Below are 26,337 nucleotides of genomic sequence, written 5' to 3' on the forward strand. Positions count from 1 at the left end.
AGTCACAAGTGGACGGCAAAAGAAAACACAAGTTCACTATTAAGAAAGTTAAAGCTAATAGTTAAAAAGACTTAATACTACTGTATAGGGGGAAAATGCCTAAAATGTTAGCTAAATCCCCTAATAAATAAAAGGGAGCTTTAAAAAACTGTTGGCAAGAAACAAAAGCAAAGCTGCAAAGTCAAGCTGGGTCGGTGAAACACCCCACTGCCCGTCCTCGGTGGTTTTTAACATATGCATTTTCTTCATAGTTTTGTCATATGTATACAAATTTTTCTAAAGTCTGATTATTTCTTTAGCAAAAAGTTACTATTTTTTCTGAGATCAACACCTGGTTTCGTTTTTTGGGTTTATCACTTCAAATATGTACAGTAGATGATTTTAATAATTAACCTTAACCTCCTCAATCAGTAGTGGGAGGTTACTTCCATCTTGAGTCTTTTTAACAAAGATCCACTGTTTTCCCATTTACATGTAACAGTCTTATTCACCAAGATTGTAAAAGTTGAAAAGTGGAAGAGGGCATGTACTGATCTGAATGAATACCCAAATATTAAGATTCTAGAAGCTATTTTGTGTATACATATATCATCAACTAAATAGTCGGCATGAAGGCTCTCAAATACTTGGTCCACCTATTTATAGAGTACACAACTTTTTTTTGGCAAAAGCTAAATGGAAAACGTACTCTGTATTATTTAGGGTTTGGTACTAGTTCCTTTTGTTGTGCAACCATCTATATATAACTTTTATATATACATTTATATTGATAACTCTAAACTCTTAAGTGAGTCGTTAAAAATAAAAGTAACATTTTCAGGCCTTCTCATATCATCTCTTGGTTCATAATCTAGTTTGTTGAGTGCCGACGCTACGATCTATCTATTATGAAATTCTGTTGTTAACACTTATAAATTAACATAATTCAAATTTTTTTTTGGTCTCTGTCCATCCTTGTATTAGTAAACGTAATCATCTATTGCTTATTTGGAAGGTCTTATATCATAAAAGAGTGAACAAGGCGTTCTCGAGGTAAAAACAGAATGAAACTCTAAAATTTTCAAGAACTCTCATAAACCGTACCCGATTTTTCAAAAATGGGCAATGATGGGATGTATCATACTTATTAATTTTGGATTCTCAAGCTGCCTTTTGTTATCTTATTTTCTTCTTTACAACATTTTTATAACCCACATTGTCAAAGAGGTCGGCTTTGATCCCATGATTGTAATGAATGGATAGCTTGAATACTGCAACCACCACACTGAGAATTCCCGTCAGACACTTGTTTAACTTAAATGATCTTACACACGTATTCTACAAACGGCCTTTTGAATATGTATATATATCAATTCGCTATTTTATACCAAATTACATGAATCTTATTCCTTAAAAACACTATCATACTAAAAAATATATATAACCATTAGCAAAAACATTCCCTCTCCACTAGAAACCAAAACTTATAAATAATGAATAAAAGCAGTCTAATAATTAACAGGTAAAATTAATTAATCACATCCGTCGGTTGCCATCATTCCAAAACCTTAAAAAAAAACTATGTAAAATGATCATTAAAAAAAAATGTTAAACAGAGTCCAAAGCATCGTCACATCTCTGCCCATAAATACCCTTCACCGACTCACCATCTCACCACATCAATTCTCCCATCTCTCTATCTCTCCCTGTATTGAATAATATCATAATATTACATAAACACACTCTTAAGTTTGGTGACGAAGCAAGGAGAAGAAGACAATGATGAAGGATGTGGTTGGGGACAAGAGATCTTTCTCGGGAAAAGACTATCAAGATCCACCCCCTGAGCCTCTATTCGACGCTACTGAGCTTGGGAAGTGGTCTTTCTACAGAGCTCTCATCGCTGAGTTCGTAGCCACTCTCCTCTTCCTCTATGTCACCGTTATGACTGTCATCGGTTACAAAAGCCAGACCGATCCTCATCTCCATCCTGACCAGTGTGCAGGTGTTGGCCTTCTCGGCATCGCCTGGGCCTTTGGTGGCATGATCTTCATCCTCGTTTACTGCACTGCCGGCATCTCTGGTTCGTCTCTTCCTCTCTTTCTGTTTTGTTTTCATATGGTGTATATTTTTTCCTACATGTTGATTTCTTGTAAAAAAAATAATATATAGAATTATTAGTTATATGTTTATTTCCATACATGTTGATTTCACTTTCTTGTTCCGTTTGGATTCTTTTTTGTTATTTTGTTATATGTGATGATCACTCATTTGTAATAAAAATTCAAGTTTAGTTTGGTGTGGTTTTAATGCTCACATAAATGTTTTTGGTTCAACGTACTAGGTGGGCATATCAATCCGGCAGTGACTTTTGGGCTGTTGTTAGCTCGGAAAGTGTCGTTGGTGAGAGCAGTGATGTACATGGTAGCTCAGTGCCTCGGTGCCATTTGCGGTGTGGCTTTGGTCAAGTCCTTCCAGTCTGGCTACTACAACCGCTACGGTGGCGGTGCGAACGGTCTCTCCGATGGTTACAGCATCGGCACAGGTGTTGCAGCCGAGATCATCGGTACATTCGTCCTAGTCTACACAGTCTTCTCAGCCACTGACCCCAAGAGGAGTGCGCGTGACTCTCACGTCCCTGTAAGTCCCATTATCTTGCCGTTATGATTATTCATTTAAAAGGAATGTGATATGATTATGTCACAACAGAGACATTTAGTCAAGGTTTAGATAATTTATCAACTCACCACATTAATGGAAACAGTAGAATACTCGTGTCCTATACGGCGTATCTATTTCTTAGCATTAAAGATTTAGCTCGTGGAAACTATTAGAAAGTATCTCATCAGCCTGCCTAGAGGAGAATTAAAATTCATATTACGTTACGAAAGAATAATAGAGACTAGGAGATATCACGGATATATTGCGAGTGTAACTTCTAGATTCTTCGTATTATAATAAAACCACACAAAGGACATGGATCATTTAATCTTTTTGTCTTTCACGCCTCTCTCCACCATCGTATACTCTGTATGTCCTTTGTTTGTACATGGTCCCAACTCCAGTTGTAACTAGGCACGTATACTTTTTCCAAACATAACTACTGTATACGAATAAATATTTTGGACTATATACTATTTGTCTCGTGATTAATAACATCTTCAGTTTTCTTGTTGTTGGTGTGGTGTGGTGTGGTGATTGAAGGTATTGGCTCCATTACCAATTGGATTTGCAGTGTTCATCGTTCACTTAGCTACAATCCCAATCACGGGCACTGGCATTAACCCTGCGAGAAGTCTCGGAGCTGCAATTATCTACAACAAGGACAAAGCTTGGGATCATCATGTACGTTACTATATCGTATACATTACTTCTTCGTCTTCCCATGTTAGTATATTAGACAAGACTTTAATATATTAATGTTTTTCTATCGTTACGTACAGTGGATATTCTGGGTGGGTCCGTTTGCGGGTGCAGCCATTGCGGCTTTCTACCATCAGTTTGTGCTGAGGGCTGGTGCGGTTAAGGCCCTCGGATCCTTTAGGAGCCAACCTCACGTTTAACTTTGATATATGGTCTCTTCCACAAGTATCAAAGAGAGCAAAAACAGAGGACAATAAAGAGAGACCTTTTTTTTATCTATGTAGATTGGTTGGAGCCAAGAAGTGACGTGTAGTAATCTAATTTCTAGCTTTGGTGAGGAGAGATTTTGAAGTGTATACCACATGTGGGCCAACTTTGAATTGCTACTTCTATCATTAAATTATGTCTACTCTATTTATTACTTTGCTAGTTGCTTATGAACCAACTTATTAAGTACCAAATGTTTCACGTGAAAGTGAAAACAAAAAAACAGTGGAGTTGTTAAGTCTCAACTCAAGACAACAAGTAAAGTAAAAAAACTTCAATTGTTTCAATCAAACTACGTTGTGGTAGTTCCCTTTAGTTTGGAACTTGGAAGGGTAATCTCACTCATAGATGTTGTTGGCAAATGGCGACAGGGTAGTGGATTGGACGGTGATGGAAAAGACTTATCGAGAGGTCAAATAAAGTGGCCATCAACCTCACCGTAAAGGAGGAGCTTAACAATGACAACTTTGTGTTTCATGCGCATATTTGATAAAGTGAACTCACACATGATGAGAAAAATTGGCAGGTTTCGCAGAAATCAATCAATGAACAAGCTAACTACCTCTCTCTATTTCCTACCAACTTCATGTTCAAAAAGTAAGAGTCTTAACTAATCGTAATCTTTTGTAAACATGTTGTATGAGATTAAGATGGTATAGCCTATGTTTTTGGAGATAAATTGGGAACTGAATTGTTTTATCTTGCAGAGTAAGTATAGATTACAGTCAATTTTCATAATCCTAAAAAAAAAAGCGAATTTCGTAAAATTTCCATATTCTTCATCCAGCGAATATGTATAGTTTGCCAAAGCAAATTGCTTCAAGCTAAATTTGGTATTTTTTTTGGGTATATTTTCTTCCCAAGCTCTACTATAGACATATTTTTTTCCCTGTACCAAAATCTTTTGGTATATATTTTTTTAAAAAGCATTTGATGAGTGATTTACAATTTTTATATGCTTTATAATTTTTTAGTCGGCTGTTATATTAAAAAAAAAAGTAGATATTTTTAAATACATATTAGAATTTAATTCACAAACTCCATTTCCTTTTTCCTCAAGCAAAAATTAAAATAATGGCCAAGAAAAAGAATTTAAAAAGGTCGCTAATTATTAAAATAAAATGTAGGTTGCGAATCCAAAATTTCACGAAAATAGAAGGGTCGAGTTCCCAACTCTCTCTCTCTCTCTCTCTCTCTCAGCTTGTGCTTGTCGCCGAAGAAGAAGAAGAAACAGGTCGTCAATGGCGGCAAGGTTGCTTGCTTTGAGACGCGCTTTGTCTCTCTTCAGTAACCAACCACATCGAATCCCTTTGTCTCAAGGTCTCATCTTTTTCCTTCTCTAGCTGCGTTTTCTTCCCTAATTTTTTTTTCCCAAAATCACAAACTTTGATTTTTCTCTGGTTCAGATATGTCTTCGTATCATAACTTAGCTGGTGTGTTTTATTGAACAGTAATAGTTGTTGGTGTTACAAAAAAAAAGGATTTTTTTCTTTCAATTCTTTGTCCTCTTCGTTAAAATTAGTGTATTGACATTATGTGAAAATTCTGGCACTTGAGCTAAAACGGGTGGTAGCTTGAAATTGTAGAAGTTGTATTGTCTAATTGCCTCCAGATATTACTAATGAATTTAGTTGAGAATCATGTAGCACTTGTGGTTGTTTTATGTTATGATTTTACACTTAGAAGGGGATTTTGTATAAATTGGGAGGTTGGGTAATAGTTTTGGGGGAGTTTTTGGTACTGGGTTGTTTTGTTAGCCTTAAGGGATTTGGAACATTAGTGATGATGAATCTAGTAGTCACATGTTTAACATCTATTATCGTCTTTGCTCTGTTACATTTTGGACTTAGAGAAGGCCTAAGTAACTGAAGTTATGAACTCGCATAGACGTCCCTTGTCTTGAACATATATATGCATTGGAACATTGGGTGTGTCAAAAACACTGGCTTTTTAGTAAGACAATCGTCAAGTTTTTCGAGCTTTTTTTCCCCCTGACTAAGATGCGTTAGCATGGGTTAAGTTATTCCATTTCCAGTACCTGCACATGTAATCTAAACATTGTTTGGATATTTGTCTGCTTGTTCTTCTCTTGATTTTAGCTCTTATGAAACCACTCCATTGCTGACTTGTCACCAATACTTTACATATGTTAGCATGTATCTTGTTTTCATAATGAAATTCTAGTATAAGATCTGATCTTTGTTGCAAACGTTATCCTTGGAGATTCTTATAATGGCCTGTAATGATACTAACTGTTTTAGCTACCTGCAACTACAACTACTGTTTACTTTTATTGATCTTTCTCTACTATTTTTTTTTCATGAGAATAGTCTCAACAGAGCAGTTGTCGCTATCAAACTCACTCTTCAGGAGGAATAATGTATATGGAAGATTATTTCAGAGACAATTATGTGTAACCCGTGAGGCTAAAGAAACTTCAGTAACCAATGGCTGCAACTCCTCAAACTCTGCTACTGAATCGGCCGAAGTTCCTTCCCCTGTGACCGCCTCTGAGGAACTGATAGTGAAGTACAAGTCCCAGTTGAAAATAAACCCGAGGCATGACTTCATGATGGTCTTTACTTGCAAGGTCTGTGATACAAGATCTATGAAAATGGCGAGCCGAGAATCATATGAGAAAGGAGTTGTGGTGGTACGATGTGGAGGATGTGATAATCTACATTTGATTGCAGACCGTTGTGGTTGGTTCGGGGAACCAGGAAGCGTGGAGGACTTTCTTGCTTCTCGTGGGGAAGAATTCAAGAAAGGATCAATGGATTCTCTTAACCTTTCACCTGAAGATTTAGCTGGAGGAAAGATGTCCACCGAATAGAGAGAACTCTTCTTTGCTTTTGCTAATTAAGTATTATGGAACGGACCTTCACATTATGTTCCAGTAAATTTACATTTTCTTGTAGTTCAGTGTTTGGTATATTGAAATGCAAAAGACGTTATACAATCATGTGTTTGGAATGTTCCATATAAATTGAGAGTTTCTATTGATTTAGGACAAAAACAACAATCGCAAGAGAGACAAAATAATAATATCTCAAGACTGATCTGTTTTATGTGTTCAACTTCTCGATGATCTTTGCAAGGGCTGAATATGTGCCAATGACTGAACATACTGCTCCTACTATCATAATTAAGATACAGATCGTCACCTACAAAGAAACCATATCTTGTTACTTTGATTTCAGTATGAAGAAATTCGATTTTCAGTTTGACTATCATAAATAAGCTGGCCATACCTGAGTAGGGGTTACTTTACTCCTTACAATGCTTAAGAAACAAGCAGGAGGTAGTATCAGCGTCTGTGTCCAGAAATTTTGTCAGGCTTATTCAAATTCATTTATGAAATTGCGTACAATACGAATTGCTTTGCATAACCAGAAAAAAGGATGAAACAGCTGTATGTAACTTACAATGAGCATTGTCAAGAAAGATCCAATCAATGACATAACGAGGCCTGCAAGTTACTCAAATATCACTATAAAACGTATCTCTATAAGACTATAAAATTGCAAAAGAAGTGAAATCTTTTTCTTTACCGAAGAAGGGAATCGCAAGACCAACGAGCAAAGTAGAGAAGGCTAATGCACTTCTAATGGTGATTGCGTAGAAACGTGACTTCCCATGGTTTGATGGTATTAACTCCTCAAGACTCATCGCAACTGGAGATAATGTCAAAGCATATGTGCTTTCTTTCCGTTAAGACTATACAATTTTCCAGTTTTAAGAATAAGCTAATGCAAAACTAGAGAAATAAGTGAAAAGTTTCTGAATATTTAGTGAATATTTCTTAAGAAAGGATATTTCGTAAATGGATTAACTACCTGCAAAGAAGTAAAAAACGAAGTCTTAGGTGACCATATCAAGCTAGCAAATCTAGTGTATTTTGTGAAAATCATTTCCATATCATGAAATAAGTAGAGGAACGATGAAAAAACAAACTTACTGTAGTCCACAAAGCAATCTTAGATGCAACCAAATCTTGAGGCATGTTAAGAGTAAACTGTGATTCTGTTGATTCTCCAAACATGCTATATCCCATAACAGCAACACCCGCATACATCAGAGTACATATTCCAAAGCTGAGGAAAAAAACAAAACTAAAAACATCAGACAACAATGTTAAGACTTTCCATAGAATTGTAATGTGAAGATTACCAAGTCAAGAGAACAGCAGGAAACTGAGAGGGTTTGGCCATAGAGGTGTAAATGTTAGGGAAAACACCATGTCCTGAGTAACAATAACCATATAGTCCAACAGAAACAGGTAACGTTGCGAGGTTCAGAGGGGTTCCTTTGCTGTGAATTCCAACATCATCAACCACACCAATCCAAAACAAGCACAAAACCACCAACACTGATGCAATCACCCCTCCAGCTGCAAGATTAAGTAAGTATATATAATCCATTTATAATATATGTATTTCAAAAAGGAATCCTTAAAAGATCCAAAATATAATAATCTATAGTCTTAAATGTTTTATACCGGAAATGTAACTTAGAACGCTGAGATCTCGAAGCCAAACGGTTGGAAGAACAGCGAGGGTGGTAAGCAGAGCAAATAGATGAGGTGCATCTAACTGAAACCCTCCAATACTTAGAGTGGCATTTGGAAACATTGATGAAAGATTATCACTTTCCAAAATGATGTATTCAACACTCATAGCCTGCATGCACATTAAAACATACATATCACTTTCCAAAATGATGTATTCAACACTCATAGCCTGCATGCACATTAAAACATATATCACTTTCCAAAATGATGTATTCAACACTCATAGCCTGCATGCACATTAAAACATATATCACTTTCCAAAATGATGTATTCAACACTCATAGCCTGCGTGCACATTAAAACATATATCACTTTCCAAAATGATGTATTCAACACTCATAGCCTGCATGCACATTAAAACATACACATCAAACTTTGTGTAACTAACTTTATCATTTCACAAGAACATTCAGAACTCATCTAATAAGACAAAACAATTGTATAATTTTCTTGTCGTATTACCAGTTGTGGTTAACGATTTTTCAACTTTGAAAAAAAAAAAAAAACCCAAATGCTCCATCAATGAAACACAATGGACCCTGAGCAAAGGTGTTGTCTACTTTACAATGTGGTCCAATGTTTTGACTAGAGATTCATTTTAGTTAAATTAATAACAAATTGTATTTTGTCTGTATTTATATCAAATATAAAGCAAACTATTGGAGGAATTGCAAGTTGTACTTACATAGAGCTCCAGATAGAGTATTATCTGCAATCCAAAGCAAACAAAAAAGAGGAAAATTATAAAGCATGACATTATTGATATCTAATAAACCTCAACATTTATAATTTATATGATAAGTTTACTTACGGAGACAAGGATGCGACCGAAGGAGCCGAAGGCGGCATGGCCAATATCGGGATAAGTCTGAAGGTCGGGGTGGCTATCGAGACAGTAACGCAAAAGCAGACCAGTATAAAAGCAAAGAATGCCAAACGCAAAGAGAATGATAAGTCCTAACCATCCTCCTTCCTTCACAGCATATGGTGTTGACAATATTCCAACCCCACATAGAACATTCACTCCTGCACATGTATGTCGTAACCCAGAGAAGTTTAACTAATTAAGGTTTAGTGTCAGAGAACAGAGCAGACTAGTCAGATTTTTTTTGTTGTACACCATCCACAAGTTTTGATAGTATTGTCTGTAGCGGATATAACTTTCGGAAAAAATGGACTAAACTATTTATCTTTTTGCCGGACAACATGTAAGACAATTTGGGGTTACATATGTTTTAACCAAAGTGTTAGATCTCTTCTTTAATTAGTATATAACTTCAAGTTATCACTTTAGAATGAACTAAATATTTAAAAGCATAAGTATTTTGCCCCAAAAAAAAAGAGAGCATAAGTATTATGAAAAACTAGTGAGTGGATCAAGTTATTTTCGTTATCTTTTTTTTTCCTATGTGCGAATCAAAAAATGGGAATATAATGGTAACAAAAAAAAGTCTTGGTCGTGATGAAACTCACCATTAAGAACAGCCTGTCCAAACGAGCTATCTTTGGAGATTGCCATTTCATGAGACACCATGGACAATGGTTTGGACGGAAGCAGGAAATGAGAGCTACGTTTATGCTTTGGTGCTTCTTCATCTACTAGCAGAGGTTTTGTAACACAAGGTAATGTTTCCGGAGTATGTCTTCTTGTCAGAGTGGTAGACAAGAAAGAGCTTCCTAATCTCGACATTGAAGAGTTAGCCAGAAAACCCAAGTTGGGTGATGGTACACTTCCATACATATCAATCGACTGCCTATAACATTTTGTACATGAGAATTGTAATAATTGGTGAAAGTTCACAAATCAAAAGAGAGTGAGAAGTTTTAAAGATAAATCATAATATGTACCTATAACTCTTTGGCCATGCCGTTGAGTATGGGCTGGCTTTAGGGTGATCATGATGGTTTTGATTGTAAGCGTCATGAGAAAAATCAGACAAGGTCCCGTCGTCTTGTTCATCTTCGGACAAGTTCTTTCTCTCGTCGTCTCCTTCATCGCTCTCAAGGTAGAGGCTCTGATCAGAAGTTGAGTGATTCATTCTCTCTCACAATCCTTAATTATCCGGTTTATGGATGCTACTAAGGTTTCACAGAATCTTTTAATTAAATCACACAAGAAAGAAACAAAAAAAAAAAAAAATGGATTCACAAAGTAGGAGTCTAGGGGAGTGAAAGGGCAAAACGAAAAACTTTGTCGAGGACAACTAGAGGGAGTAAAGAGCCGTTAAAACGTGAGTCATTCATATATATCAGTGTTTAACCATGGTTAGGTCAAGTTTGTAACTATAGTTCACTGAATACTGTATATGAATTGATATGCATTATCCTTTTATAATTCACTGAATATGAGAAATAATGATATATTAGTTTTAAATTCTCATTTCATTCTATATTAAAAAAGTGCAAAAGTGGTAATAAATAATTTTTTTTTTCAAAATTTCCTTCCAATAAAAAATAAGGTAACTACGGTTATCTATTTATATTATTATCATTCTATATTTTATTTCTTTGTCACCAGAGATAATAGTTATAGTAAGAAAAAATGGTGTATACATATAAGAAGAGAAATACAAAAACACAAATTAATATTGTATTAAGGCTTCATATATGTTAAGTGCACACAAACTAATATTCATTTTACTCTCTTCTACCAAAAAAAAAGAACTAATATTCATTTTAACACAATACTTGTTATAAGATTCAGCTATTCGTATTTTAGGGTATTAATGTTGGTTTAATAAAGATAAACCTATTGGCGAGGGTAGAACCACTTCCACATGGTGTGTGGATCTGTTTGTGTGATAATTTTGGAAGTTTGTAATTATGTTAGGATGGAAATATTTTTGAAACCAGAAACTCAAGAACATGTCCGTATTTGATCAAAAACAGAAAAAAAGAACATGCCCACATTTAATCTCTTTTTATTCGCCGCTTCCAGCTATATAAAAATATCTTCATGATCCTCACATGCTTTCTTATTCATTATAGTTATTTTTCAATCATTTTGCCAAGTAAGATATATGTGTTTATCACGTACTTGGTTGTTTTGGGATTACTTCACACTTGTGCATTATGATTTATGATGCATGGCCGCATGGGTCATGTTAATATCTGTGTACCAGGTGATAAGAAGCTTGACACAATGCAAACACGAAACACCGATCGATTCCTAAGCTTTTATAATACTACGTAAATATTATCATTATGAAGTTGTATCATTGTAGTGTCTGATTATTCTTTAGTAAATCTTAGTAATGTAAATAAGATAGAGATCTAGCTAAACCGGGTTGAGTGTAAATCCTTTTTATTGAAGTCGATGTCAATCTCTTTCCAGTGCCAGTACAGAAATATATACTATAGTCGACAAGATCACAATTCTCTCAGATATGACAATTAAACAACCAAAACAACTAATTAATAATCTGATCAAATCACTAATGATGATGTTTCTTACAAAGATGATCTGTAGGTTTTATTCGTAAACAAGTATGAAATAGTAATTAATATACTATGCGAAAAAAACTTGAGATATCGAGATTGATCTTAGCTAGAAATGAGTTTTGGTTGGGTCTTGTAGTTGTCTTTGTCAACCAGCTAATTTACTAAAGGGAAGGGTTTGTGTTTGAATTCACTCTTTCGGTTTATGTTTTGAGATTCATATATATAACAGTTGGCTTTATAGCGCTTTGTAATAAATTACCACCTGAACAATTTTCTAGATTATAGAATAACTTTTGAAATACGTTCTTTTTCGTCTGAGAATACATTCAAGATCCGCAAAGCCAAAATGTCTTAGACTTAGCTAGATACATATATCATATTTGAGAGTTTCAGAAAATACAAAGCGATTACATTTTCCACTATGTTTGCCATTCCTCTCATCTTGAAACTCGTTGCTGATAACGTAACGACTCCCTCTAGGAATATTGGGCTCAGTATCATGATGATGCACCAAGTCCTTTGTAAAGTCTTCTTTAACCAAGTAGAGCTAGTAAAGAATAGTTTTGGTTATGTTGTAACATACACACAAAAACAAAGATATATCTAGTTACAAACTTACAATATTTGATTTTGAGGTTAAGAAGTTTGTTTTAATCATCCGGATACAAATTGAAATAGAAGATTTCTGTAGGATTTTTTTTTTTTTTTTCATCGAGCAAAATATCGCAAAAGCATAATATCAAAGATTGAGAAGCTTGTAAGCAAAACATTGGTACTCGTGGCAGGCATTAAGAACAACTCACTCATCTTAAGTACCGGTACATTAGACATGAGATTACAACATTTGATGTGTCATCATCATCCACATGTTGGTCTCTTATTGGTTTACATGGTTAGATCTCATAGATTATGTAGTTGTAGTAACACAGAGAAGATCTAAGCATGAGGTTAATTTAACACGTGTCAACTTTAGATCAGCCTTTGGGATCAAATTAGGTGCACAATTAGATTCTCCCTCTTTTCTCATGTTTTGTTCTGCTGCTCTCTTTATCCACGTCGGACATAAAATATTTATTTGCAGTTATTTTTATTTCATTATTCTTACACATAAGATAAGAAAAACATATTTTGTTATGATGAATTTATTTACTTATTAGATCATCTATAGTAAATATCCCCACAAAGACACTTGTTTAAAAATCTAAATTTCAATGTCGAGTTAGCAAGTATGATTGTAGTAAACCCTTTCTAGCCAGTTTCATATTTTTATTTGTTAATATGACCTTTTTTATTGTCAACTATTTCTGTGACAGTTTTTGTATTGTTTTATGTCTTTTTTTCTTCATATTTCCTCCAATAAAAATCGGATCGTATCGTGGCATTATGACTTGGAAAATCAAAGTTTGGAGAAGGTTTGGAGTAATTAATGAGAAGCACGAGCACTATCAAAAAAGTGTTGTATGTGAGTTGTTCTATTTCAACGCCGACCATGCAAGGATACACATACGTAACTTTGGTCAATACAATTAAAGATCACAATTCACAAGCAAATGTACACACCCATATATATATAGAGCATATACATTTTCCTCATCAAGAACACAAGAAACTATAGCGCAAAGATCGATAGCTAAACTCAGTAAATGCCGAGCTACATTTCTTTCCTTGTGTTGTTGTTCTATATATTTCTTTCCTTCTCTTCTCCACGAGCAAACTTTGTATGTGCATCGAGGCCTTTGTTAGAACCAAATTATCCAGGCCAAGCGAGCACGAATACCATCTACACAAGCGGTGGCGATCAACAAGGCACATTCCGCGGTGGATCGATGATTAACGATTGTTTGCCAAAAGGGTTTCACTTTAACTCAGCTCCTAGCCGCTACATTAACAATCATCCTTTAGGCTCAACACTTTGTTCAACAACAGAGAAAGCCATTCCTAAGCCATAAAGTGATGAATCCTTCTAAACAATAATATCTCATGAAATTTGTATGCATGTATTTATATATTTCACCTTTTTTTTCTTTTAAATATTTGTTTGTTTTTTTCTTCTCTATGCTTGGGTTATTTATTGAATAAAACCCATGTATGTATTCTTTAATTAATTGTGTGTTGTATTCTTCTGTAAAAAATATAAACAATGTTACATACTATATGAAAGAAAAACAAAGGGTGAATTTATAGATAAAGTTGTTGTTTAGAACTAATCAACAGAATTCGTTTTCTTTAATTAGTTCTCACAAAAAAAGTGTCGTGCTCTGAATTGCAATCGATAACTAAGTATGAGATGTTCGAAGAGTTTCAGAGCAGTGGTCATCTTACTAAAATACCAATAACTAAACAAATCGTTTTTTTTGTTTGTTTGTTAATAAGCTAACTAATCGTCTTCTAATTTCAGTAATCCATGCTAGTATTAATTTAGCAATGAGCCAAATTAATAATTATTGTTAATTTTTATCACCATCTTAGAAATTTACATAGTGTATATGATGAGTTGTTTTTCTTGATATATATTTTTGTATTTGATGTAAATACATATTGTTCATAAGTTTGTCGAAAAAGGAAAAATCCATCATGTATCCTGAAAAAAATGGAAACATCTAAATAATTTGGAAAATTGGTCTTTATAAAAGAGCCTTTAGTAAAGAAAAAAAAAAAAAAAAAACCAAAATCCATAAACGCTGGTTTGGTATTTGGTAAAGTCAAGGACGATAGAAAAAAAAAAAAATCGAATCGAAATTTTTTATTTGACGATCCTTTCTTCTTCTTCTTCTTCTTCTTCTTCTTCTTCTTCTTCAACTCGGTATCATCGACGACGACGACCAAAGCTTGAATACGATCTTTCTCAGCTGTAATCTCATTTATTAATAAGGAGTAAGCTATGGGTTGTGCTGCTTCTCTTCCAGGCAAGTTTTGTTTTTTTTTCGTTTGTTCTTTCTGTAATTTGTTGAATTTTGAATTTGTTTCTCGGTGTTGGAAGAAAAAGTGAGAATTCATAGAGACCCTCGAGTAATTTCATCACCAATTTTCATAATCTGAGGTTGAATTAGAGAAGCTTCCCCAAAATTGGGGATTTTAATGATTTGGTTAGGGTTTCCGAAATCACTGTGTGTGTTTTTGTGTAGCAGAGAGGAACTCTGGAACGTTAAGTGGTCTTAACAATTCCGAGAATGCTGTTTCAGCTGATGCCAAAAATCTACGTGTGAAGGTGCGGTTTTGTTTTTGCTCTCAATTTTGAGAATGTTGATCTCAAGACAAGCCACTAAATTTTGGATTCACTTGAATGCAGTTAGTTCTGCTAGGTGATTCTGGTGTTGGTAAAAGCTGTATTGTTCTTCGATTTGTCCGTGGTCAGTTTGACGCTACATCTAAGGTATGTAAAACCTTGCTATATAATTGTTTCTGTTTACCTATCTTACACTCTTTGTTATGTGTCATGTGAATGGCTGTTACTGTACTCTTATCTGCATTGAATCTCAAAACTACTAGTTATGTGTATCAGGTAACTGTTGGAGCCTCGTTCTTGTCCCAAACAATAGCCTTGCAAGACTCTACCACAGTGAAGTTTGAAATATGGGATACAGCTGGCCAAGAAAGGTGTTAAATTCTTTACAAAGATGATTTTTTTTCTTTTCTGGCTTAGTTTATTTGTTAGATAAACGCTTTGCCTGCTTACTAGGACTAATCTGTATTCACTTCATTTTATAGGTATTCTGCTCTTGCACCACTATACTATCGTGGAGCTGGGGTTGCTGTTATTGTATATGATATAACAAGCCCTGAATCATTCAAGAAAGCACAGTATTGGGTTAAGGTATGTTTTCATGGGGTTCAGAGGTGTTCCATTTTCTATATGTTCTTAGGATTCATGCAATAGCTTCTGAGCTATTATTCTGTTATGACTGAAATTTTACATGCGAAAAATTCTATAACCATAGAAAGAGTAAAAAACCTATTTGCTGTCCTTGGACCCATATGATTGAAACATTGATTTACCCATATTCCTCCAACTTGGCATCTATATGATTATGTATGATTCCTCCAAAGTATTACATCATCACACAGTTTTCTTACTCAAAAATAGATATTACCAGGATATCTTACTGCGATTGTTGACTTCTCTGACATTTTTGTCCTAATAATTTGCACACTGGTTCAATACCATAAAACCATTTGGTACAACTCCGTGTAGGAAATGTATTAAAGTGATATTGAATCTAGTGTTTTTGCTTACCCCGGCCCTTAAATCTGACAGGAACTGCAAAAGCATGGAAGCCCAGATATTGTAATGGCTTTGGTTGGTAACAAAGCTGATTTACATGAAAAAAGAGAAGTACCAACCGAGGTGAGTTTGCATAAACTTCTTCAACCAGATTCAGTAGAACATTTTGTTGTCATTTGCTTATTCAGCGCAAACCACATCTTCTCTTAACAGGATGGGATGGAGCTTGCAGAGAAGAACGGAATGTTCTTTATTGAGACGTCAGCTAAGACAGCTGATAACATAAATCAACTGTTTGAGGTATGCATTTCTTTATTGCCTCTGGATTATGATGATTGTCTTGTTATCTGCATTTATTGAGCTCTTGTGATCCGTTTCTGTGATTAACTTGGATTTGGAGGATGAAAATGTGATAGCCAGTGAGATCTTTGGTTAATGATTGTGTTTTCTTATCCTTTTCTTCCAGGGTTCAGTTTTATAACTTGTTGAAAAAGAGCCGTATAATAGTTATTTTGAAATAGTTTTTGGTGTATATGGATTTAACTTGTTTGGAGTGTACATTGTCTGATAGGAAATTGGCAAAAGGCTACCTCGTCCTACTCCTCCGTCATGATTGGAGTGTTGAATCATCCAATCTCATCTTCAGGGAAAGCAACAGTTAAAACCTGTTTCTGGACAACTAATCGTTTCATACTTTTAAATGTAATGTTTTAACAACAATATTTCTCTATCTGTCAAGTGTGTTGTATAATGTGAAGATTTGAGGTTGATTGATACTGGGGAATATATTACAAACCTCAAAAGTGGAAACCCAAGTTAGATTTAGCAATGAACCATCAACACATATAAGAGTGGGATTCATGTGATTCCATCAGAAGAAGAGAAGAGTAAAGCTTAGTTGAAATGATTAATACATATATTATTGTTGACCAGTTCAAAGAGACTATAGAACAGGTCGAGAGCCATATAAAGTATAAACGCTCATTGCACTTCACATGAGATTATTCTTTATACGCGGAACTAGACCTCTCAGAGCTCTCGTGGCCAAAGGTTTTGATTTTTGATTATTTCAAATGCCAATAGAATTCTCTTATTATTGACTTGGTCAACCTTGATAATATACTCAGTACAAATTTATAATTAAGGCGATTAGTATAATTAAATACACAATAAACATGAATAAAAATTCAATGCTTAGATATAAACTTAGAAACGACAACATTTTTTTTTTTTTTTTTTATGTTTGGTCTGAAAATGGACAAAATGCGACAACAGTATTTACTGTCACGTTCGGAGATACTGTATTAATAGTTTGTGTAATGATGCCTTGTAACATTGTCGTTTTTAGTTCCTCCGTCACCAAATTCCTATTTTGTTTCTTCTTCTTCGTTTCTTTAAAACCCTTTGAGAATCCCTGGAGAGCAAAATCTAAGGGATGGAATCAACGAATTGTTCCCACGAGGAGCTGATTAGTCGACTCATTGACTCCGTCAAAGAAATTTCTGGGTTTTCGTCTTCTAGGGGCTTCATCGGGAGGATCCAAGGCGATCTTGTTCGTAGGATCACGCTTCTCAGCCCTTTCTTCGAGGAATTGATTGACGTCAATGTAGAATTGAAGGACGATCAAATATCTGGGTTTGAGGTTATGGGAAACGCTCTTGATTCAAGTCTTGAGCTATTTCGATCGGTCAATGGAGGAAGCAAGCTTTTTCGGGTTAACTACTCATTACTTGCTCTCTTCTTTATTTGTAACTCACTGGTAGCTGGTAAAGTTAGCAATTTTCTCTATTTCTATTCGAGGGTTTAAAGATTTTGGTGTTTGATTTTGGGTTGAACCGATATTGAATTGAGTATTTGAGTCTGCCATAGCAGGGGAAGGATCGACGTATTTTGTTATTCATTTTTGGATCATAAGGTATCGTTGACGGTGAAGAGTCATATTGTTTTGTTTGTGACAACTGGCCATCATGGTTTTAGAATTCAGAAGCATTTCCTCTTATGCAAAAATATGTCACTTGCCATTGCTTTGGTGATCGATGATTTATGTAGAATTGTGGTTTGTGTATTTTTTTTTTGTTGTATGTGAGCTCATTGCCGTCTCTATAGCTCCAACAATTCACCTTAAATCAAAAAAGTTGAGACCTTTTTCGTGTTCTCTCTGCTGGCAGATTTTCGATAGGGGTTCTGTTGTGCAGAAGTTCCGCGACATGACAGTGGAGATAGAAGCAGCGTTAAGTCGGATTCCTTATGATAAGATTGAGGTATCGGATGAAGTCAGAGAACAGGTATTTCCCTAAGCATTGATTTTTGTGGTTTGAAGACAAATACTTTGCAAATATTTTTTTTGAAAATTCAGAGCGGTTTTTGTTTTCTGTTAGTTAAATCTATATGCTCTCTATTCGTAGGTACAGCTTCTGCATTTTCAATTTAAGAGAGCAAAAGAAAGGGGGGAGGAGTCTGATCTGCAGCTTAGCCATGATTTAGCCATTGCAGAGAAAGTGATGGATCCTGACCCTAAAATCCTCAAAAGACTAGCACAAGAGCTCCAACTCAGTACCATTGATGAGCTGAAGAAAGAATCGCATGCAATACATGAATATTTTCTTTCATATGATGGGGATCCTGATTACTGTTTTCAAAAGATGTCCTCACTTCTTAAAAAGCTGGTAGACTGTGCAACTATGGAAAGTTCAGAACCCGATACATCTACCGGCAACCGAATCATTTCGAGACATCGTTCTCCTGTTATACCAGAGTATTTTCGTTGTCCAATATCACTTGAACTGATGAAAGATCCTGTTATCGTCTCCACTGGCCAGGTCTGGTTTTGCAAGTTCCTTATGCATTGTAGTGAATTTGATTATGACGCTAGTTTATTTGTTATAACTGATCTTTTTGACCTTGTAGACATATGAAAGATCATCCATTCAGAAGTGGCTTGATGCTGGTCATAAAACCTGTCCGAAATCTCAGGAGACACTGTTGCATGCTGGATTAACCCCTAATTACGTGTTAAAGAGTCTTATTGGTCTGTGGTGTGAAAGCAACGGCATTGAGTTACCGCAAAATCAAGGTAGCTGTAGAACCACAAAACTAGGAGGAAGCAGCTCTTCAGATTGTGATCGAGCATTTGTCCTTTCCTTGTTGGAGAAATTGGACAAGGGTACTACAGAACAGCAAAGAGCTGCAGCTGGAGAATTACGGTTACTAGCCAAGAGGAATGTGGATAACAGAGTGTGTATCGCTGAATCTGGAGCCATACCACTCCTTGTAGAGCGTCTATCCTCACCAGATCCTCGAACACAAGAACATTCTGTGACGGCTCTTCTCAATCTTTCTATAAATGAGGGGAACAAAGGAGCCATCGTTGATGCAGGAGCCATAACGGATATAGTAGAAGTACTTAGAAATGGAAGCATGGAGGCTAGAGAGAACGCAGCTGCAACCCTTTTCAGTTTATCTGTCATAGATGAAAACAAAGTGGCAATAGGTGCTGCTGGAGCTATCCAAGCCCTTATAAGCTTGCTTGAGGAAGGAACCCGAAGAGGCAAAAAAGATGCTGCAACAGCGATTTTCAATTTATGCATATACCAGGGGAACAAATCAAGGGCGGTTAAAGGCGGTCTCGTTGGTCCTCTGACCAGATTACTGAAAGATGCAGGTGGTGGAATGGTGGATGAGGCTCTAGCCATTCTGGCTATTCTTTCGACAAACCAAGAAGGGAAAGCAGCGATAGCTGAAGCAGATTCAATCCCGGTGTTGGTTGATATTATTAGGACAGGGTCACCGAGAAACCGAGAAAATGCTGCAGCAATACTGTGGTATCTATGTATTGGGAATATGGAGAGGCTAAATGTAGCGAGAGAGGTTGGTGCAGATATTGCCTTGAAGGAACTTACTGAGAATGGAACTGATAGAGCAAAGAGGAAAGCTGCGAGCTTGTTGGACCTCATTCAGCAAATCGAAGGTGTTGCAGTATCCACTGTACCATGAAAGCGTCGCTCTTGTGGAATGTTGTTACATTTGTTTCAGTGTAGATTATGTGTATAGGTAACTTTTGATTAAGTCTGACAAAATAATCTTATGTGTAATATTTTGACTCAGATTTGTTTATAATCTTATTTGATATCTTTTTATAAACAAACCTTTCGTTTGCCTGAGTATCCAGTCGAGTTTATCAAGTTTATAGTACACATCTAATATAAAACAAATGTTTGTCTATTTAATTATGGAATATGTATCAAGATAACATCATTGATTTTGTACAAGAAGATCGTGTTATATCTCACTCCAAAAAGTAAAAACTGGAATACTCTACAACATTCGAATACTATTCAGTCTGCAACCAAAATGATCCAGAAGGGAAACAACGAGAAGCAAAAAATATATAAATAAACACAGGCTCAGAAGAGAAAAGACGAAACATAATGCTCTGTTACGAATCAGCCTAGTTTTTCCATGAATGTTTCTATCAATGTTGCGCCATTGACGATTTTTGTCGTAGCAATAATCAAATCATACGCCATTCCTTCCTGATAAATAATTATGCAGACAAGAGGATTCAGCGGACAAAAAAGAGTTGTCTTTTAACTATAAACACTTGAAGTTTGCATATTACCTTAGAGGCAAGATACCGCAGAGCAGAGATCTCGGCAAATGTTACACCTCCAATGAAGACAACAAGAACGATTGAGCGTCTACCATCAGCAACCCTGTAATGGTGTCTCACCATTAAAACAGTTCAATGTCTTAACGTCTTGAAGAATTTACATTTTGTGGCAGTAAACTAGTTGTGTGAGAAACTTACCCATTTGAAGCTCCATGCAGTGAATCAACTGATGGACTACTTGGGAATCCACTCTGCACAGAGAAGGTATATAGAGATATACATATTTGCAATCAAAAGTAGTCGAAAAGAGAAGATACAATAGCATAACAATTATGGAAGCCTTTTCATTTTTATCTCTCTAAATTAGGAAAAGGAGAAACTGTACTGACTCTTTTAGTTTCCAAATGTGGTCCAGGTAACAGTTTCAAAATGTCTTCCATAGGGCGCCTGTAAGGTAGATGGAGTCATCAAATAACCAATTCTTTCAACATTCATGTATAGATTAGTAAAAGCTCTCTCAAGTTCCGACATTTATGCTCAGTTTTTATTTTACTTCATGGTTATTTTCTTATTTAGGAAAGCCAAAGTGTTACACATAAGCAAAAATGTTGAGATAGAATGCAAGAACATACTAACCATCCAGAATGAATAGCTTGTTGGATAAGACGAATGCTAAGAGGAGCATATCCAGAATAGACATAAGAGATATCATTAGGCCTGCACAAGAAATTTATTTTCCTCACAACTCAAAACTTATTTAAGCACTTCACTTCATGGCTTGTAAAAGATGATGCAAGGCCTAGCAAATCAGTATTATCCGATGTATGTACACACAAAATGAAAGCAAAAAAATGTACCATATGAAGAAAAAAAAACACGATGATCCCAGACTACAAACGAGAAAACAATTTTGTAATGCTACGAAAACTGAATATACAAATGATAATGTTAGTTCATGCATCACAAATAGTCCTCATAGATCAACAAAAGTTGCAAGTCAAAAAAGAGCTTTCAAGTGCATTAGCGATTTGAAATGTAACATTCAGCCAATGCTGTTGTTAGATCATGCAGTAAATTTTACGAGGGGTATCTTCAAATATACAAGTGGAAATTTAGCTTTCGAGTTTGTATATTTCTGGAGTAGACATCTGGACCTACTTCATAAGCCTAATCACATTAACAAAATCAATGAAGTCTATCATGTACTCAGTAGGAGCATAAGGAAAAAATGATTACCTTGATGTATCAGTATCTTGAACTATAAGTTTCAGTGTCCGTTTCACTGTCAGCCAGTTGCTTTTAAATTCCTGCAGGAACCACAAAGGTACAACGAAGCCATTAGAATGTCAAACTAACCTAACCATAGAATAAAAGAAATGAACTCAATTCTAAACGGAAGCCAAGAACAACCAAACCTGCTTCTTCAACAATCCTGCTTTTTCTAAGTTGTTCAATGTGACTACATGCTCAAATCCATAACTGTGGAGTAGTTCCATTCTGGAAGTTGAGATCCAAAGACAAGATTTGATTAGAAAAAAGATAACTGAAATATACAATACAGAACGACTGATGGAAGCTTAACTTGCCTTATATAATCAAATTGCTTTTTAGGTAGCCCTGAGTTTGTAACAGAAAATAGAACTAATAGACGTAAGACATTAGTGAGAGGCTCTTGTTTATGGATCATCTCTTCTATGTACTCATAGCATCTGTTTTAAAAACTAGAGTTAGTAATAATCAATCATATCATTGATTTTAATATCCATTATGCTATCAAAGTTTTATGTTATATCACATCCCTTACATGTCATAACTTTCTGCCTCAACAAGTGTTTGTTCCATATCAAGTTGCGAAAGAAATGATTGCTTAGATGTGAATGTCGTCAGATGCTGGGCCAGATGTATGTGCCTCTGGGAAAGAAAAAACCATAACCAATTAGGTTGAAATGAAACTAATTGTGGTCTGAACGTCTGTAAGGTAAAAGAAAGGAAAGCAAGGAACGTAAAGAAAACAAAACAATACTTACTGTCATCTCTGGTAATGAGTTAAGCTTCTTAACAAAGTCCTTTAGCTCAGAAACTGTCTGGGTCTGCAGTAAAAAAACATACCCCATTCAAAATCTGGGTGTCTTACTACTAATCTAAAGGGGGGAATGTATGAATAGGCGGATCATTAGTTCTCTTAAGGCATAAAATGATTGATGGCTACGAAATTTGAAGATAAATATGACCATATAAACAAGACTACTAAAGGAAGAGAGAGAGACAAACGTACAGAATTAATTTCAGTGTAGTCCTCCTTCATAGACATTGCCTTCTGACGTAAAACCTGCAATCATACTGCCTCTGGAAGATAAGGAAATAGAATCCCATGTCACAGAAAATGAAAGCCAAAAGGCTAAAGGTCAACCTGTACAACGACTTCAAAGTTGAGATCCCTTGTCTCCTTGAACAACTTATCGCTGTAAAATTAAAGAAATAAAGTTAACACTCAAACGTGTCCTACAACTGGAAGTGTTGGCTAGTAAACAGATTTTCGTTTTTTAGATCAACATTCATAAATACATCCGCACAAAGTTATGGAATGAAATAGACAGACACACAACACATAGCTTGGGAAGTCTAATCTAGCTATCAGTTTAGAAACCTCTTTTAAGAGCATAACCAATAAATACAAGGACTAGTAATAAAAATGTGTGCCTATCCCATCCAAGAAAATCACTTCATGTATCTCTCACAAATCATTAGTAAAATAGAAGAAAAAGAGCCACTTGTCTTACACGATTGAATGAATTAATATATGAGCTATACAACTAACCTTGAATTAAGGGGAACTTTCATCTTTCTTCCCTCCTGCTGAGCACCCATCACAGATGAGTCAACTTCGACAGCTCCATTACTGATATGCAAAAACTTTAAAGAAACGTTGGAGTCAGCTAATAGAAAATCCAATCAACCAGCATAATTTAAATCCAAATTGTATTGTTGTTGGTAATCATTGCAGCCAATGAAACCAAATAGTTCTACACCACTGCTTTATCTTCCCCAAATTTGAGAAAAGTAGCAGGATAATGAAAACACCCGCAGAAATTAATTTGGCTCTAAAATTTTATAATGAGAAGAGTAACCAAAAACACTTAATATAACTGAAAAAACTAGTAAAACTATGATACATGAAGTCAGAATCACTCAAGTGCACTGCGGGAAAAATCTACTCAAGCTACTTCTACTCAAACTCAAAACTGCAGTATACTGACGCAGTCGGAATGCACCAAGACAACAAGCGTTGGTCTTGGAATTGAAAGCTCAAGTTTGCAAGCGACAAACTTGAAGAAAAAGCTCTGGAATCCACCAGAAAAGGTAAAGCTCGAAAACTCAAGACTTTGATTAATAAGAATGAATAATAGTTGTGTTCAAAACAAACGATCTAGGGTCTCTATTTATAGAGAAAGCCTAATGCATAAAATAGGATAATTACTAAAATCCTAATTAGAAAAGGAAAACACTTAAATAGGAAAATATCATGTAAACTAGAATGGACTAAGCTTAACCGTCTCCTGCATCATATACAGTTGAGATTACCTCGTCTATCAGTCCCTCATAAGTTAATTGGGAGCACATAGGAGTAACCATGTCAACCTGAAAGAGAAAAATAAAAGTTGAAACTGATAGCAACATGTGAAGACATCGTTCACAAGTATGCATTCTAAAGGCCTCCTCATCCAGTCCGAATTCCAGGTTAAGTGGGCTTGTGACAATATTTCAACCTCTTAACCTTTATATGCAGTAAATCAATTTTTTGCGTCATATCAATTTTTTTTTCAATGTGCACATCAGACAGAACTCTTTAACATTCAATTCTTGATGGACATCGTTGTCTTTAAGGATTTAAAATAACAGGAATACACATGATAATCTTACCTCTCTATCCAATAGAATGAGAGTATCCACCTCAGGCCTTCCCACCTAATATAGAACAAACATCATTTAGAATGGTGGAAAGAGGAAACCAAAGCATTTTCTACAAATATAAGATATCAGCGTTACTATTATAACAATCAATTTTAGGCAAAATTTACATCATTCGTATTGACAGGTTCCTCCACTTGCATGCGGTTTAGTATGTCTGCAACACGAACTGATGCTTTTCCCTTTGCTCTCACTTTTGATATAACTCCAAAAGAAAACTAAGAGAAGAGTTAGTCATGAGATAGTATTGTGTGGATCATTATATACAGAACAAAGAAATATTAAACCTCAAGCTCATGTATGGCTTTTGCGACATGCCAAATTGAGCTAACATCCCCATCCACAAGGCAGTCCTATCATTCAAAAAAACCATATAACAAGATAAATAGGAAACCTCTGATTATAAGCCCTCAAGGAAAAGGGCACACCAAGTAATAAGTAAGAATTGGACCCTTGAGAGTTCTACACACTTTTTCAGAGAGCTCAAGCTCAAATGAAATCACATCCTCATCTAGTGGAACCATATACAGAGGAAACTCCTTCACAGTAACCAGGTTATGCACTTGTTCCTGCTCGAGAATCTGAAAGTAGCAGAATAAAATAATTATCATCCATTATTTAAAAGGTAGTAAAACAAGCAAACACAATCAGACATTGTATAGGAGGATGACCATAACCACATACCTTCTCACATGCAACTGACCTACGAGGGACAAAGTAAACGTAGTAGTCTCTTTGAATCGCTTTTGAAATATCGTTCTGAATGTGAGAAGCTATGAATTTCATAAAACTGAGTTGAGTGCGAACAAGATATATAACTTTTGTGCATTCAGTCTGAACTGGTTCTGCAGAAAGATGTCGTAACTCCAAACCAAGTTCCTATTAAGCAAAGAAAAATAAAATCAAACCAACGCTAATGTTAAAACCAAACTCAACCTTTAAAAGATCTTCCTTTTCTCTACATTTCAATTTTACAAATTTCCTCATCACAGCTAATTATTCCACAAGATGAAATAAGTAGGAAAAACGAGTAATAACCTTCAGCAAAGACGTCTGGATGATCAATGAAATGGAGCCACTGAGCTTTGGATCAATAACCAGACACTTAGTTCCACGAATCTACAATCAAAGGAACCAAATAGAAAGAACATCAAAATCTTCAGGAATCTGTAAATCATCTCCAGAGTTCATTCATCTTAATGTTCTCAATCATGCGACATTGGTTCAGTTATTTCATCGAAAAGAGAAGAATTCAGAATACAAGTGAGACAAAGACATTTTTATTTTCATTTCAAATTATCAACAGAGATATGTTGATCAAATATTTGAAATTGACAACTCTCGGCGACCCATTTTGAATCACAAGAAAAGGAGAGTGACGAGGCTTACGTCTTTAAGCAAGTTAACGAGCTCTCTCTGAGACTTCTCCCTGAATAAAGAATTGAGCCAACATATATGAGAGAGGAAAAGGAGAAGAAACGATCCATCGAACATTGAAAATGGTAATCGACTCACCTAATGGATTTGAGATTGAGGGGAGCATTTTCCAAGTTTGGGATCTGCGCCATTGAGACGATGATCAAGAGATGATGATCGACTTCTCTCTCCGTTCCTCCTACACCGTGTGACAGCGACGATAGTCCACCGCAGTGGAAGAACACGGTGGAGATGATAATCAAATCACTAAATGGGCCTCATTCTGTATAAATGGGCTTCATATATGGGCTGTCACGTTTAGTTGACTCGAAAGCTCACGGGTTAACTCCAAACTCAAATCATAACTACGGAATTTTTTATAAATTTTTGTAGAAAGAGGATAAAACAAAAACCATCTTAGTCGACAAAGGAAACCATGTAAAAAAGAAACTAAAAGCGACTAAGAAAAGAAAATCCGAACTAAATCGGAAAACTATTTTA

General features: G+C 35.5%; 6 protein-coding genes across 6 annotated transcripts; 4 read left to right on the forward strand and 2 right to left on the reverse strand.

Annotated features, from left to right (window-relative positions):
* Positions 1 to 1,644: 1,644 nt before the first annotated feature.
* Positions 1,645 to 3,771, forward strand: LOC17886889 (probable aquaporin PIP2-5). Its single transcript, XM_006291560.2, has 4 exons — positions 1,645 to 2,062; positions 2,324 to 2,619; positions 3,184 to 3,324; positions 3,423 to 3,771. Exons 1-4 carry the CDS (start codon positions 1,759 to 1,761, stop codon positions 3,540 to 3,542), a joined length of 861 nt encoding a protein of 286 aa, XP_006291622.1. The 5' UTR covers positions 1,645 to 1,758; the 3' UTR covers positions 3,543 to 3,771.
* Positions 3,772 to 4,767: 996 nt separating this feature from the next.
* LOC17886828 lies at positions 4,768 to 6,571 on the forward strand. Its single transcript, XM_006292131.2, has 2 exons — positions 4,768 to 4,929; positions 5,940 to 6,571. The coding sequence occupies exons 1-2, from the start codon at positions 4,851 to 4,853 to the stop codon at positions 6,440 to 6,442; spliced, it is 582 nt and encodes a 193-aa protein (XP_006292193.1). The 5' UTR covers positions 4,768 to 4,850; the 3' UTR covers positions 6,443 to 6,571.
* Positions 6,561 to 10,378, reverse strand: LOC17886309 (amino acid transporter AVT1B). The gene is made up of 12 exons (XM_023783541.1): positions 10,028 to 10,378; positions 9,653 to 9,933; positions 8,991 to 9,205; positions 8,865 to 8,888; positions 8,108 to 8,288; positions 7,780 to 7,999; positions 7,568 to 7,703; positions 7,426 to 7,445; positions 7,161 to 7,306; positions 7,035 to 7,078; positions 6,861 to 6,923; positions 6,561 to 6,773 (listed from the first exon to the last, which is right to left on the reverse strand). Exons 1-12 carry the CDS (start codon positions 10,216 to 10,218, stop codon positions 6,675 to 6,677), a joined length of 1,620 nt encoding a protein of 539 aa, XP_023639309.1. The 5' UTR covers positions 10,219 to 10,378; the 3' UTR covers positions 6,561 to 6,674.
* Positions 10,379 to 14,332: 3,954 nt separating this feature from the next.
* LOC17887450 (ras-related protein RABF1) lies at positions 14,333 to 16,667 on the forward strand. The gene is made up of 8 exons (XM_023782534.1): positions 14,333 to 14,526; positions 14,749 to 14,828; positions 14,910 to 14,993; positions 15,123 to 15,217; positions 15,329 to 15,434; positions 15,876 to 15,965; positions 16,056 to 16,142; positions 16,414 to 16,667. Exons 1-8 carry the CDS (start codon positions 14,502 to 14,504, stop codon positions 16,453 to 16,455), a joined length of 609 nt encoding a protein of 202 aa, XP_023638302.1. The 5' UTR covers positions 14,333 to 14,501; the 3' UTR covers positions 16,456 to 16,667.
* A 501-nt stretch (positions 16,668 to 17,168) lies between these two features.
* On the forward strand, positions 17,169 to 19,982 carry LOC17887487 (U-box domain-containing protein 14). Its single transcript, XM_006290684.2, has 4 exons — positions 17,169 to 17,556; positions 18,011 to 18,127; positions 18,248 to 18,661; positions 18,750 to 19,982. The coding sequence occupies exons 1-4, from the start codon at positions 17,278 to 17,280 to the stop codon at positions 19,833 to 19,835; spliced, it is 1,896 nt and encodes a 631-aa protein (XP_006290746.1). The 5' UTR covers positions 17,169 to 17,277; the 3' UTR covers positions 19,836 to 19,982.
* A 62-nt stretch (positions 19,983 to 20,044) lies between these two features.
* Positions 20,045 to 26,061, reverse strand: LOC17885899 (vacuolar protein-sorting-associated protein 33 homolog). The gene is made up of 22 exons (XM_006290735.2): positions 25,936 to 26,061; positions 25,810 to 25,849; positions 25,459 to 25,539; positions 25,105 to 25,299; positions 24,891 to 25,001; positions 24,708 to 24,773; positions 24,531 to 24,638; positions 24,373 to 24,417; positions 24,034 to 24,090; positions 23,270 to 23,364; positions 22,862 to 22,913; positions 22,727 to 22,780; positions 22,479 to 22,541; positions 22,256 to 22,362; positions 22,038 to 22,160; positions 21,867 to 21,948; positions 21,688 to 21,758; positions 21,088 to 21,168; positions 20,841 to 20,898; positions 20,650 to 20,702; positions 20,461 to 20,554; positions 20,045 to 20,374 (listed from the first exon to the last, which is right to left on the reverse strand). The coding sequence occupies exons 1-22, from the start codon at positions 25,986 to 25,988 to the stop codon at positions 20,285 to 20,287; spliced, it is 1,779 nt and encodes a 592-aa protein (XP_006290797.1). The 5' UTR covers positions 25,989 to 26,061; the 3' UTR covers positions 20,045 to 20,284.
* Positions 26,062 to 26,337: the final 276 nt, after the last annotated feature.

Source organism: Capsella rubella, unplaced genomic scaffold (genome assembly GCF_000375325.1).
Source record: "Capsella rubella cultivar Monte Gargano unplaced genomic scaffold, Caprub1_0 scaffold_5, whole genome shotgun sequence".
Taxonomy (NCBI): Eukaryota; Viridiplantae; Streptophyta; class Magnoliopsida; order Brassicales; family Brassicaceae; genus Capsella; species Capsella rubella.